Here is a 15,676-nt window from a genome sequence, read left to right on the forward strand (position 1 = left end):
TTTCTTACCTTTCTGTGTTTGTCTTGCATCTGCCACAATACACTAATGGCATTTTTCAAGGCAAAGGATCTCCAGTTCAGGTTGGGTATTTGGATGAAGTATTTTGAACCTGAAGTTGTGTATTTTAAGAGAAATTATTTAACATAACATGATAATTCCTCTCACATATTGGCCTCACCTTCCGAGCGTGCAGCTTCTTGTGCATCCTTCCAGAGGTTCTCCACCTGACTCATGACAGTAGACAAAGTCTCCTCAAAGTCCTCATCATTGAGCACCGTTGGGTGAATCAGAATGTCTTGAAGCAGGCGCTCCAGCTCAGCAAGACGCTCCCGGTGCACACTGACACTGTCCAGCACCAGGGTGTAGCAGGCAGGGCAGTCTGGAGGTAGAACATGCATTCAAACCACAAATACTTGACATAAACATACATGTCTAAAGAAACAAAAAAATACAACTTTGAATAACAACAACAACAAAAAAAAAAAAAAAAAAAAATATACACACACACACACACACATATATATATATATATATATATATATATATATATATATATATATATATATATATATATATATATATATATATATATATATATATATATATTAGGAGGGGAGAGTAGTGGGAGAATTCTTGCAAGTAAAGAAAGGGAGACAGGAGATAAAAGGTGTGAGAGAATGGAGTAAGGAAGGAAAAGGATTACACAAAAAGTGATAACAGGTAAGGGGAAGGTAAATGGGATGAATGCACCAGATCTACCTGTTCCCTCCTCCTCCCCTATCAGTCTTACCAAAGCCACACCACTCACCTCTACAGCCAGCCTGCTTGTCATATGTGTTCTCCTGGCACCTGTCACACTGACGGCCATCCACATTTTCCCGGCACTGTAAAGGTTAAGAGTAATAGAGAAGATGGGTTATAAAAATCAGAAAATACACGTCCCATCCTTTCTTAAATCACCATAACCCAAGTGACTGAAATGACATTTTAGAATCAATAATGCAATAATAATAATTATGTAGCACAAATTTTAATCTTTTTAATGTCCTTAAGAAAATCAACCATTTCTATATATGGTAAAATGTCATTTATACTAAAAAATAAAGTAAGTGTTTCCTGCTTTGTTCTGACCTGCTCCAACCTCCTCTCTCATCCACTTCCTGCCACCCCCTGCTTGGCCCTGGTCTCCCTATTCTGTTATATCCTTTCCTGTCATGCCATGTTCTCCACTTTCTTTCCCCCTCCTCCCTGTCCTGCCCTGCCCTGCTCTCTCCCTGTACACCCCAGCACACACACCGGGCACTGTCCTGTGGCATCACACTGCAGGGACCTGGAGCCCACACTGTCACATTCACAGGGCTGGCAACCATCTGAGGAAAAGCCATAGTGGAAGGGCTCACACAGGTCACACTTCTGGCCTGTCACTCCCTCCCGACAGAAGCACTGACCAGTGCGCACGTCACAGGTACTGTTGTGGGCACCTATCGGGTCACAGCTACAAGACTCACAACCCTGGAAGAAATCAAGCACTATTACTCCCCTCACACTGAATGTCTGATAGGTTTTCATTTCCACTGTGACATGTCTGCAGCTCACTAGTAAAGCCTGACTAATTTTCCTATGGCATAATAGTACATCATTGACTTTGTAAAATCCTGCTCTCAATATAAAGAAAATAAATAACCTTTCTATACTCTGAATAAACATGATTTAAAGATTTAAAGATACAGACAGACAATTACAGACTACACAAGTTTTTACTATTCCACACAAGAGAGTTGGTAGTTGTTTTATTCATTGAGGTGGCAATAAGAGAATGCAGAAAATTACTCAGTTCCCATGAACTCCAACTGCCTGACCAAAGATGTGTTAAAATTATGAAAACAAAGCAATATCGCACGGCCTGAAAATATAAAACTGGTTAGTGAATTCAAAATAAAAACCAATCTCTGCACACTGGCTGGCTTTCAAATTACTACTTGTGTGCAACATCTTTACCCAATGTGGATGCATAATAAGATGACAAGGTGAGAAAACATGACAATGAAAGAATGGAAAGAAAAAAGATGAGACAGAAGGGAACAACTCACACTGAAGCAGACTAACAAAAAGATGTAGAGAAACAGAAGTGTTCAATAATTACACAGTCCTTTTCCATTTCTTTGCTATCATCACTATCTCGCTTTTATTGGTAGAGACAACAACAAACTGGTGACTTGCAACACACCCAAACCAGGCATCTGTCACTCACCTCTCCGCTGACCAAGTTCCAGAAGCCTGGCTCACACTTGTCACACTTCAGGCCTGTCACATGATCCTTACACTGACACTGGCCAGTCACCTGGTCACACACAGGGGGGCCATAAAGCTCAGCCACAGTGCCATAGGCATTACAGTAGCAGGGCTGGCAGTCACCCTTGGGCAGTGCCAGAGCATCACCATAGAAGCCTGTAGAATGGAGAAGCAACTGTACAGGCTCATACTTTCATGAGGCCTATTTTTGAAGGCCACAAATAATTAAGTTCTCATAATATCTTCTACTAATGGTCCAAAATCATTAATTATCACTGGAATCATGAAAACACCCTTGAAAAACCTCAGTAACTCCATTAGAGACTAGTGAAAGCATTAAAAAAACAAGACACCACAAAACTTTGGAATACGAATCCAAGCCTCACCCACCTGACAGACACTGGTCACAGTAAAACCCTCCTGTGTTGTGAATACACTTCAGACACTCTCCAGTTGTGCGGTTACAGTTGGCCACAGCATTAGGGTCAATATTGCCATTACAGTCACACTCCTCACAGGGGCGGGGAGGACCGTGGCGCCCAAGAGGATCCCCAAAGAAACTGTCTGTACACAGCTCACATCGAGGTCCTGAAAACAAGATGAGCCTTAATGCAGCAAATGTTTTCAGTTCCACATCTATACAAACACAAATTTCTTTGTTTCTCCCTAGCTATACAAATTCTCAGTTTTCTATGTAACAAGATCTCAAAAGGTCTATGTTTGCCAAGTACACAGGTCACCACAACATCCAGCATATATGAAGGCACACTACATGCCATTACCCCACACGAATAGCTGCCATATCAATACCTGGCAAATTAATTACTTCAAGATCTAAATTAAATAAGAAATAAAAGTGAGACTCCCTAATCTTCAGCCAGACTGATCTTAATGCCTACAAAATTAAGTATAACTAAACTTAACTAAAATGCAAACAGATCATATATATTTTTCTTTACATATTTGTTCATAAATCATTACAGCAGTTGTAAGTAGAGTATAGAGTATAGACACACCTGCATAGCCAGTAGGACACTCCAGACATACCACGGTGTCATCTGGCAGCTGGATGCAAGCACCTCCATTGGGGCAAGGACAAGGCTGGCAGTCAGTGGGAGTGCCACGGAGAGCATTACCGTAGTAACCCCGGGCACAAAGCTCACACTGATCCCCAGCTGTGTTATGCTGGCAGATGCACCGACCTGTGGCAAACACACCCATGTCAGTTTTTCTTTTTATGTGCAAAGACGACTGGACAATGGTAAAAAAAAATGAGAAGCAAATGCCAACTCTCAGCCAATCCAAAAAAGTGCAATAACAAAAGGAATTCCTAATATATAAGCCAGTTCTGAAGGAAGTTTTGATATAAACAAAGATGAAAATTATGTGAATGAGAGGGACTTCACTAAAACTGGAACACTTAAATATTTCTATAAAGATCAAAGTAAATCTCACACCAAACAAACAGTCTGCACATTGTACAATACCTGATTTAATTTTAATAGTACAGGTTTTACATGCCATACCATAACTGGTCATACGTGTATAAAAAAAACATCTATGTATACAACTGGGGTAGTGCTTGGTAGAACAAAGCCTCCCAAAATTATCTTAGGCCCTGATAATTAAGGTTTTGATACCTAAGGTGTAGTCCTTTAGTTTTCTTGTCAGGGATTTAATCTCCCAAAACATTATGTAAATATCATGATTACATACAACATTTCAACCCAAAGTCATTAGTTTTATCAAAATAGCAAATCTTAGAGAAATGCCTTTGATGTTCATGCTAATTATGACAAGAAGACCCTTCTTCCCTTCAGGTGACACACACACACACACACACACACACACACACACACATACAGCTTGTTCACTGCCTCACCTGTCTCAGAATCACAAATTTCAGCATGGGAGTTGCAGTCACAAGGGATGCAGGAAGCAAAGGGACCCCCATTGGATGGGCTGTGGCGGTAGCCAGGAGCACAGGACTCACAGTACTGTCCCACATATCCCTCAGGACATGTGCACATCTCAATCCAGGTAGCAGGTACCCCATACAGACCTCGGCGGGCTGTCTCAAAGCTCACGTCATCCAGGAAACCTCTGCCTGTGGGATTGATGGATTATGAATTCATTATATCAGCCTAGATGTTAATTTCATATGAAGGTGATGCATTGTTGACAGATCCAAGGTCAGATTATTTATGAAATCCTTTCCCTTTCCCCTCAGATCTACAAAGAATAATATGCTTTAACCCTGTCCCTGCGGCATGCAACAATTCACAACGCTAAAAGCAATGTATGTTGTCTATATAATCTACAAGAAAGGAGGCAATAAAAAGAATGGATTTTGTAATTTCTAGCCAATGCAATGTTTGAAGGTGGCTGCAAAACAAGAAAATGTGTCTCGAAGAGATTAGTAATTAAGAAAAATGTGCCAAATAGCAGTGAAAGAGTTAAAGTTCCAATTTCTGAATAACAGTTTTCTAAGAGATTCATCAGGGAACAGCTTGTTAAATAACACATCTGATTTCTTTCACTATTCTTCCCTTCTTTTCAGACTGTATACTCAAGCCTCTTCACCAAGGGTTATCAAGCTGGAGGTTATCTTACCTTCATAGGTGTATGTCCCCCTGATCTTGATGGCTGTCAGGTTGGAGAGGAGGGAGATGAAGTCTCTAGAAGTCAGGCGAGGAGACCATCCAAACTTAGAGTCTTCATGAAGGTGGAAGGTGTATTTTTGTTTCTGTGCCAACGAAAATAAATGAATCATTAATCCTATTAGTGCTGCCAGTTTAGATCATTGTTCCTGCCATCTTATAACTGGTCCATGGAATGTTCGTAGTGTGTGTGTGTGTGTGTGTGTGTGTGTGTGTGTGTGTGTGTGTGTGTGTGTGTGTGTGTGTGTGTGTGTGTGTGTGTGTGTGTGTGTGTGTGTGTGTTTGTGTGTGTGTGTTTCCCTCTCATAACCTTACAATTTATGTTCAAATTAACTCATGGGTCACCACCATGACAGCAAGCACAGCAACTTCTTGAATCCCCCATCAAGAAAAAATATTCTACTCTAAACTTCAATGATAAACAAGATGCAAGAACCTTTCAATCTGGAAGCCTTAAAGACAACCTCTGCCAAAACTCAAAGTTGTTATTGTGTCAAGAGTAGCAAAGCCATCAATTATCACTAAGCAAGCAAAAGACTGAGAAGTAAAGTTATGATTATGGTGAACAAATGTATAACCTAAAAAAAATTGGTAGACACAATCAACTTGTATTAGTAAGGAAAACCATCATAAAGACAATACAGCACGAAACTTAACAAAAGAAGACATAAGGATGTATCAAAATGTAACTGTCAAAACAAATAAATAGCTCAATGAAATGTATTATAGGAAGAAGCAGTGTGGTGCACAAACAACTTACAAAAATTTATATAAAATGTCCTGTTAATGCCAAGTCATTACGGAGCTTTAAAAAAGATATGGCAAATTTATGGATGGGGATGGTATGTGGAAATAGGTAGGTAGGTTTCATAAATGGACTACCACATGTCAGCCTGACAGCTCCTTGCAGCTTCCCTTATTTTCTTATGTTATGTGACTATTTGGTATCAAAACATAAAACACTATCTGTACTCAATCCTGTAAAAATATAAATAGTTAAATACACTGAACCAAACTAGAGCAGCTCACCTGTGTGCTGGGAAGGCTGTTACCCTGAGCAAATATAGGAGCAGAGATGGCCAGTCCAGCGCCCTCAAAGATGATGTCCTCTGTGGTGGCCTGAGGTCCGAGTTCCCCAATGCGAAGGTAGAAGGACAACTTGTGGTTATAACTGGCTCGCTGGTCTCCCAGGAACCGAGCTAAAAATAAACAGTTGCATAAATGACACAGAAGATACAAAATAGGTGATAATGCATTACTGTATTTGAATTTGAGTACCAAGACAAAGCATGATTTAGAAAGGAGAAAATACACAAATTTTGGAAAAGAAATGTGATAAACTGAAAACAAAAGAAAATCAAACATGAGCAACCACAAGTGTTGCTACAAAGGTAATACCACAATTATCAACAGAACAGAACAAAGGCATGTCCCACAGCCAATACTGAACAAAACAGGAACCCATACACAATACAATTAATGCTACTCTTATTACTATTACTACTACTACTACTACTACTACTACTACTACTACTACTACTACTACCATAACTACCACTGCCATTAATAATTCTGATATAACCATCAATGAATCCCACAACTTGGGTCTTTTTGGATGATGATGACCCAAACCTAACCCTAACCCAAAACAGCACCAACCTGGGGCCAAGAAGTACACCTTGTCCCGTCCTGGGGCAGCCACAGCCAGACTCTGCACCACAGCATTGTAGTTGAGGGACACAGACCGGCCGGTAGATTCCACAGCCTGCCAGCGCTCCTCGCCACGCACAAACCCACTCTCAATCACTCCTGCCAACCAATAAGTCTGGGTGAAGCTTCAGATTCAAATGGGAGCTAAGTGGTACTAGATTTCTATATAATATAATTGATAATAAGTTCCTCTAGTACATTTCTAAGTAAAGAAAGATTTTCTACTTTTTGTTTTCTTTAGTTGCTCGTTCATGTGGAAAGGTGCTGCTTATGAAATAATATATTTAATGATGAGCTCTAATGAGTGAATTTAATGGTTTGACAAAGGGAGTTTTGCACCTTTCTTACTAAAATTATTCAACTTCTTATACTAATTTACTAAATTACAGGAATTGTATTTAATTTTCTAAAGTCAGTGAAAGGCAATGACAGAAATTTGTATATTAGCATAAACATAAGTTATCACACAACCTCTGACACCCCATCAATGCCCCACCAGCTGCCTTCCTTTCATCCACCAGTGCTGCCACCACCACCACCACTATTTGCTTTGATCTCACCTCATGACATCCCATTCCTCCATCAGTACAAATTAACTAATTTTCCTGCTGTACTATAGCTAGTCTCCCTTTCCTCCATCACAATAACTAACCTCCCACTCCTTCACAACCACACATGTGAGCCTGCCCTCTCTCCCTCACCACCACACCTACCCTGAGAGTAGCCACTGGCTGAGGAGCAGATAGAGGAGTGGCCATAACAGAAACAAGGGGTGCAACCAAATTCATTCTCCTGGTCTAGGTTGAAGTATCCTGGCTTGCACTGATGGCACTGCTGGCCCTCCACGTGCTGCTTGCAAACGCACACACCCGTCGAGGGGTCACAGTTGGCCTCATTGTCCCGGCTGCCAGCAGTGTTGCACCCACACGGTTTGCATCCCTGTCATGCACAAGTCAGTGGCTAATGAAATATTTTAGTGGTGTGGGATTACCCTACCATGCATCAAAGTGTCTTTCAAAGTATGGCTTTTGATATGATGTATTGAAAAAGTTTTCCTAAAATATCCAATGCTTGAAATTTTATCAAAGTGAGCAGTAAAAAAACATAGCAGAGTAAACATAGTATTTGAATGTTTTTATCACTTAAGATAGAAGTAATGTTTACAAAGATTGGTAAATGCTATCATTTGTTTCCATTCATTAAAAGTTCTTACCTAAAAATCTTCCTTCCTATAGCATGACACCAAAGTGAAGAACATGCGGTAAGCTAAGCCAAAATGTTCAAAGAAACCTATCAAACACTTTTTAGTTGCAAGACACAAGTCACTAACAACCTAAAAAAAATTACAATAATAATAATTTAAGAGCATCTCATGGTAAAGCTATAAAACATTGTAGCCTGTAAACCATCACAGATTTCCCAGACTGATTTTCTTATATTTTTCACACAGAGTACTAGGATGGCTATAAAGGTGAAGGTATTTACTGTTCAACACCTACAAACAAAACAAAAACTTCTCTGAAAGATGTTATACATTTCCTCCTTTTCGAGTTAAAGATGTTATACATTTTCTCTTTTTTTAGTATCACTGAAAAACTAAGAACCTGATCTAAAGAGGAACCACGTGAGTGAATGGTCAGGGACTAAACCACTGGAAGGTCACTCACACCAGCACAAGATTGATGCATTGCCCATCACACCAAACCTCAACTGTCATGGCCACCCACCTGGATGGGTAATCTGAAGCTTGGATAAAAGCCCATAACATCATACATGGAGGTGTAAGATTTGCCAAGAAGTAAACAATTAAATACACATCTGGGTAACTAAGCTACACAAAACACAGAATTCATCACACACATGCATCTAACCTCCATTCCAAAAGCTCTGTCCTGAAAACCATAAATGTCAAATGTCATTGAAGATATAAGAATATGAAATATTCTTCAAATCAGATTCATATCCCTAAACAGTTTTTAACTTAGAGAGAGCATTCTTGTGAAACTAAGGTCCATATACTCACACATATCCAAGCCTTAACTCAATTACATGTGACAAGCTCTAGCAGAAATCACTGGGTTTTATGAATGTCTTTCTGATAGTTTATCAAGAATTCTACACCATCATTGGGACAAAACATTCATGTGAACCTAACTAAAAATTTATTAAAGACTGAATAGTTCTAATGAAAGTCTGAAATATAGCCCTAATATTTTTTTTACCATTAAGTTCAAGTATTTGTAAACCTGTTCAAAGAAAATTACCATGCATTGTTCAGTTGACAAATATTTAAAACCAAATACACAAAGACTTAAATACTTGTACTTAATAATTAGTAACAATTATTATATTTACAATGTGTTACATAAAATATATAAACTTTATTAATTTTCAATTAATACCTATAATGTCAAAATACAACAGAAGATCGCTCTTGAAGGCACAACGTACCTGGGGTCCAAAGTCAAAGTAGTTCTCAGCACACCTGTCACACTTGTCCCCAGTGACTCCTGGCTTGCACTGGCACACTCCAGTTGTGGCACACTGGAGGCTTCGGGACCCTGCAGGAACAAACACACACAATGCAATGCCTCACAGAGAAGATTTATTTGTATGGGAGTCAAATGCAAGAGGTTGTGAAAAAAGTTGAAAAGGGTCTCTTGCATGAAGGATACAAAAATTCTACATAGCTTTCCTTAATAAAATATAAAAATGCCAATAGAAATCATACATTCCTACTGCATGTCCATCTATCATCCCAGTCCATAAATTTATTAACCTAATCTTTTAAGCTCCTTTTTGACAAGAAACTAACAACCTGATAACTGAACCCATTCCAGCCACTATTTCAGTAATTTCTTCCTATCTCCACTTAACATCTAGTGGTTCTTACAATTTTTTTTTAATCTCCCTACAGTTTTATACTGCTGTGAAATACAACTTCAAAGCTCCTCTCTCGTGCTAGGTCTACAGTAAGCATCAGCATTCCCACATCAACAGTATATCGTGGGAGACGCTTAAGGCAGCTCAAGACCTACAAGCTCTGGACCTTCAGCTTCTATTACTTCATCTTAATACGTACAACAATAACAATTATAAAAAAATGAAATAAAACTACCACACAGCTCTACACAAAGATGATTATGACTAAGGGCAGTTTTAGTGACAAGGTCTACAGTTTTCCCCAACCCTTGAGCACCAGCAGCATCACAGAGCTAATGAACTGCAGCATACAGAGTCAACTCACCAATTTCATTACAGTTGCAGGCAATGCACACTCCATCTGTCCTCTCATAGTAGTTGTCTCGGCACCGCTCACAGTTAGGGCCAGCACGGTTGGCAGCACAGTCCAGGCAGTACCCACCATGGCCTGTGCTGTCGTACAGCTCCTGGTCGAAGTAGCAGCGGTTGGAGTAGCCATTGCATTTACAGACTGGAAGGACAAATTGTAAGGATTAAAATATGTAATAGTCAGCACTGTGTTGGGAAGAAGACAGGATCACTATCTCTCAATACTGAGTTGTAGCAGATGCCTCATGTGATATACAGTAAAATCCCTCTTATCCAGCATCAACGGGACCGCCGACATGCCGGATACTTGAATATTGCCGGATACTTGAATAGAAGTGAAATTATGTCCACAATCACCACCCTACACTCACGCATCTTACCATAACAAAGATCAGCTGATCTTAATCAGCAGCTGATCTGATCAGATGCTTAAGTGTAAGCACAACACGCTTCCTCTTTTCTACAACTTCAGGCATGATGAAGACGTCAGGCGATAAACAGTGCACATGCGGGACTGAGTCACTGAGTAAACACAGTGCAGTGGGCTGCGGATGGCGCGAAGCAGTGCGCTCTGGTGGCGAGGGGACAAAGTATGCCTTGCGCGGGAATTTTAATCAATTTTATGAGTACACATTGATTTTTTATTGATTTTAAGGCTCAGGGAAAAATGTGCCGGATACTTGAAGCTGCCGGATACTCGAATGCCAGATAAGAGGGATTTTACTGTATTGTTTCTTCCTTCATGAGTGACTGAGTAGTAAAGCATGAAGCAGCAGTAAAACTTAAATGTTTCCCTTTTTCCTCATAATATTCCACACCCATGCTCTCCTATCCCACCAACCAAAATTAAAAATAATGCAAACAAAAAAAAAAAAAGAGGGGGGTGGGGAACAGGTTGTGTCTATCACCATGTTCATCTTAGCAACAGGGTTTCCTCTTTGCCAATTAAGTATTTCTCTCATTTTGGTTTGCCTCCTCTTCAGTGTTCACTGATGATCAATCCTTGCAAGTATATACAGAAGAATATTGAGAGAAGCTGTAAGAAGCCAGCAAGTTAATACATGGGAGTCTGTATGAAACATACCTACCTATATCCACCTACCTATATATTTATCGTTTCCCTTTCAAGCTCCTTTGTGAATTCAACACTAACAAAATACCCATTGTGCAACCTCAGAACTTCTGATTGACAAAAAAAAAGTACTATATCTGGCAACAACCTGACAGCTGCCCTGTAACTTGGCATTAGTGGCCCAGCCAGCCAGGAACACGTCGACACTAATGCCCTTTATTTCATTCACCACACAGTGCCCTCCCTTTGTCAGGACATCCAGACTTCATTGTGCTGTTATGGTGTTCTGTATTGCTTCAATCAAATATATACCATCCAGCAGCAGTCAACTTTCTTTTTTTAAATGTGTACAATGAGTAGCTGAAACTAATTTCTTACTAGATGAAATTTGGCTGACAGACTGGAATTTAAACCCAAGTATCACAATTTGGCTGACAGACTGGAATTTAAACCCAAGTATCACAAGTTTCCAAGATTGAGAGTACGAGTATAAAGTTCCTCCAGGCTAAACATACAGAAACTGATTTACTGTCTAAAAAAGCTGCTGGAGGGAATGTTTACAGTAGTTTTGGGGTCTGGAATAACGCTTACACCTGTCCTCACAGCACACACCACGTACGAGTATATTACACTCTATTAATGCACAAAGAAGCTGCCAGGAAGTGACAGGCGGAATAGTGTTTAGTGTTGCGTGGGAACTGTCCTCCCTTCACAGTGCACACCACTAGACCACAGACACACAAGACATGCAAACGTCCACGCTGCAGCAAACTCCCTTTCCATTTCTCGTTCATTACACATCTTCCTATGCCACGAGAACATAAACTGGACGCCTTTTCTGCTGCCCTTCCTTCCCCAGACGGCGAGAGGTCAAGGTTAGTGGAGCATTAAAGTTTATTGAAGATGGTAAGGAAGTCCAACCCATTTCAAGCATAACGTGTCGCTGGCAACTTTAGAGTGAAGCAGCCCGGCACTAGATGTCTCCTGTCAAGTTTAGTGCCCACGAGTTTGGTTTACCACAACCCATGACCATTGTGGACACGTTGATGGTAATTATGACTCGATTTCATTCACGTCTCAACAGGTCATCCTCTGGCCCATCTTAATATGTCTGCTTCTGGCACTATCCCGCCTGTCTGCCACAGTCATCCCTGGAGCAGCATTACGTCTACCAAATTTGCGCTCTGATACGTCTATAGTACTGTCTCTTATTGTCTAGTTGCTAATTATACACTGGCTGTCAGCAGAGGTTGACTGATCGACTGGTTCATTTAAGGTTCTGCGATAATAAAGCAATAATTATAGTCCTTCGTCAGCACGGAGGTCACGGAGTGAAGTCCTAAGGATGCTAACACACGTGTCTTGCCGAGATTCACTCCTCACTCTATTTCAGCTCATCCGCTTCACTGACAAAAGGCACTGTGTGAAATTTTGATATCTGCGCTCACAGTTATTTTCCCAAGGAGGAACACTGCATGCCCTAACTGTTTGGTCAGAACTACAAATGAATTGTATGAGAAAATTCCTTCTTCATCCCCGCCGTGGGGAGCCACCTAGATGTGGTGGAGGGGCTTGAAGCGTGGTCACATTGATGCCACTTTCTTTGATGGCTCGCTTGTCACTGGAGGGTTCGGTGCCCGTCGGCTCTGAGTGTCGGACCAAGCGTTTCCCCTTCGGCGACATTATGACCGCTATGTTACAGCACTTTTTTTTTTTTTTTTTAATAAAAAATCAATCCTTCTGCTGCTGCTGCTGCTGCTGCTTTTCCCTCTCCTCCTCCTCTCCTTCCTTCCTTCTGCTATGCCAGTCTTCAATAGTTATTCACGCCCATTGCATTTTCTTCTGTTATTGCCATTGCCACTTCATTCAAGTCCATCCTCTCAGTGTGTCTCCTCTCCATCTTTCAAGCTCTTTAAATTAGTTATCTTCTCTTCTTACCAGGTGACTGACTTTTTTTTTTACGAACGTAACATGTTATCTCAAAACAGACGCCATGCATCTCACGGCAATTAGGAACCGACCGCATTCCCAAACATTTCTGCTCACGGTTTTCAAGTTTTTTTTTTTTTTTTTTCATGGTTCTGGTGATATCTTAACAAGGATAATGGGACATCATGGCAACGCTACTGTTTTATCTCTATGGCCTTTGAAAATAGTCCCAGTGTAAGCTAAAAGGGTTTCAAAATTAGGATCCGGAGTCATGCATCCTACATTTCCACTTTTACAGTATCGCTTCAAGAAATATTTGCTGGTTCAGCACTTCATTTGATAGAGTATTTGTAACTATTAACAATTTGATCTTGATCTTAGCCTCATATTTTGTAAGATAAGTTTGTGATTATTGCCTCCACTGGATGCTCTAATGCACTAATGATCTGCTTTCCTCTTCCACCTTATCATCATCATCTTAAGTATACACGAAAATACTACTACTACTACTACTACTACTACTACTACTACTACTACCAATAATAATAATAATAATAATAATAATAATAATAATAATAATAATAATAATGATAACCATAACTTTGATGAAAACTATCTATCCACCATTTATTTTCCTATCGAGAACCACCACCATCACCACCACTACCAACAGCAGCAGCAAAAATAACATACACACACACACACACTAAAAAAGTTATAACAAGCGTGTATTGTACGGTGGTAACGATGCGGCGGATAAGGAGGTTACTGTAAGCAGACGCGACTAGCAACACACACACACACACACACATCAGTCCTCGTTTGCGTTTCAGTGACACCTACATATGTAATTTTCATCTTTAAAATCCTTGCATTTATTATTCATTTATTTGTTTTATTATCTATTTATTTATTTCATTTTATTTATTTATTTATCTATCTATTTTACTTTATTTTTTCACACTCAGTGCTTCTTTCTCTCTGTCACACACGAAGGGAAAGCAACACAAATCCATGGTGGACAAGACACCGCCTTTTCCTTCACCCAGAGAGGACGCGAACACACACGGGAGGAAATGCCACAGATACTTATTCAGAAGCAGACTCGTTCCCAAATAAGGTTCAGTTCCTTTTCTTATTTATTCAAAAACGTTGTGAAGAAAAAAATGGTTTACGTAAATCTAAAGTTTTCCTCTCTTTGGTAAAGGTTAAAAACACGAATTATTCACCTTAATCTCCTTGTTATTGCAAGGGTTGAAAAATTTAAGTAATTCACGCAACTCAAAGCTTTTTCGTTACTCCAAGAGGCTGATCTTAAGACTTATTGATGTGATATGTAATTATAAGCAATGCCTCAGGTGAAGTTACATAGTCAAGCTTATGAAGAAAACTTTATTTCAAGTCTCTGTAAGCCTTTTACATCATCATCACTCACTCGTGTGATAATGAATTAATAAATAAACGAGTCTAAACATTAACTACCATCTACATTATTTGATACATAAACCTTTAGAGTGATTCATAGCAGCGAGCTCTACACCACACACGTCAGACGACTCTTGGAAGAGCGGAGGGAAGTCATGCAAAAGTAAACAAAAAAATCCTGCTGTTTACATGGTACACTCGTCCTCCCTCACATTTACAATACTCGCTATATACTTTTTGCGGTTTTCAATATAATTTTTCCTCCATTTCTTTATCTTCAACATTATATGAGTATAGTAAGTGTTTCTTTTTATCTTCTCCTACCTTTTCCTTACCATGTGTTGCATATATGTTTTAATATAAAACCAGATACTTATTAATGTTTATGACACAAAACGTTTGAAGAATGTATATAATATGCGACCTTGTTATAATTAATCTAGGATTAGTAACTGACTTCTTTACTCAATATTATGATAACTTACGTCAGATACAGAAGGAAACCCAAAAGAAAGTTTTTTTTTTTGTACATCATACCAGTCCTCAGAAGACGGCAATCTATCCCAGTGAAAGAATACACATTTCAAATAAACCTCCATTTCCACTCACAATCTGCTAGACGCTTTTCCAACTCTGGATAATCTTTTTTGTCCATCAGCCCTTTTCCTCTTTTCAAGGATTATTATTTATTGCCCTTAGCTAGTATTCAAATAAATAATCCATCATTACGAGCTTCTATTCTAAGTACGAGGCAAATCTCCAAGTGACGACAGACGAGACACGAGACCCAAGCTAACTGGAGGCATCGACTGGAGAAGGGGGCAGGACACAGGCAAGGCGAGGAGAGGCGGGGTGCACCAGGTGATCGAGACGGGAGGACGGGAAGAATGGGGGACGGGAGGCGGGTATAGAGACAACACCCACCATGACGAGGCTCCACTGTGTCCTTCTTTGTCGCTGTTTACGTGGTGAGTCGTCCCATTCAGACCGTGTGTGGGACGACCCTGGCTGACTGACTCATAAGTGATTCTTATTCCGCCGCGAGATTACATACAAACACAGAGGTTCTTAGGATGGTCTGGGGGACTTATAATACATGTTTTGTGACTCCGTTGTGGATTTATAAGGTGCTTTAGGATTTCTTGTGGGTTTGGGAAAATTTGTGTATTCCCAGAAAGAAGATAGTTAATTTCTTGTGGGTTTTAAAAAGAGTTTTGTGGCTTCCTTGTGTGTTAAAAAGGATATAATTGATTTTTTTTGTAGGTTTAGAAGACTGCTTTGTGGGTTTCTCGGAGGT

The 15,676-nt window shown here is 39.9% G+C and overlaps 1 protein-coding gene across 1 annotated transcript in view; it reads right to left on the reverse strand.

Annotated features, from left to right (window-relative positions):
- Positions 1-15,676, reverse strand: part of LOC135110318 (laminin subunit gamma-1-like) — an 80,996-nt gene that overhangs the window by 11,051 nt on the left and 54,269 nt on the right. The window contains 14 exon segments of the mRNA XM_064022537.1: positions 179-379; positions 809-884; positions 1,297-1,512; positions 2,252-2,448; positions 2,683-2,880; positions 3,309-3,494; positions 4,175-4,399; positions 4,906-5,038; positions 5,982-6,151; positions 6,612-6,761; positions 7,376-7,601; positions 8,534-8,554; positions 9,114-9,223; positions 9,910-10,095. Of these exon segments, the coding sequence (XP_063878607.1) occupies positions 179-379; positions 809-884; positions 1,297-1,512; positions 2,252-2,448; positions 2,683-2,880; positions 3,309-3,494; positions 4,175-4,399; positions 4,906-5,038; positions 5,982-6,151; positions 6,612-6,761; positions 7,376-7,601; positions 8,534-8,554; positions 9,114-9,223; positions 9,910-10,095 (2,295 nt within the window).

This window comes from Scylla paramamosain, chromosome 20 (genome assembly GCF_035594125.1).
Source record: "Scylla paramamosain isolate STU-SP2022 chromosome 20, ASM3559412v1, whole genome shotgun sequence".
Lineage (NCBI taxonomy): Eukaryota > Metazoa > Arthropoda > Malacostraca > Decapoda > Portunidae > Scylla > Scylla paramamosain.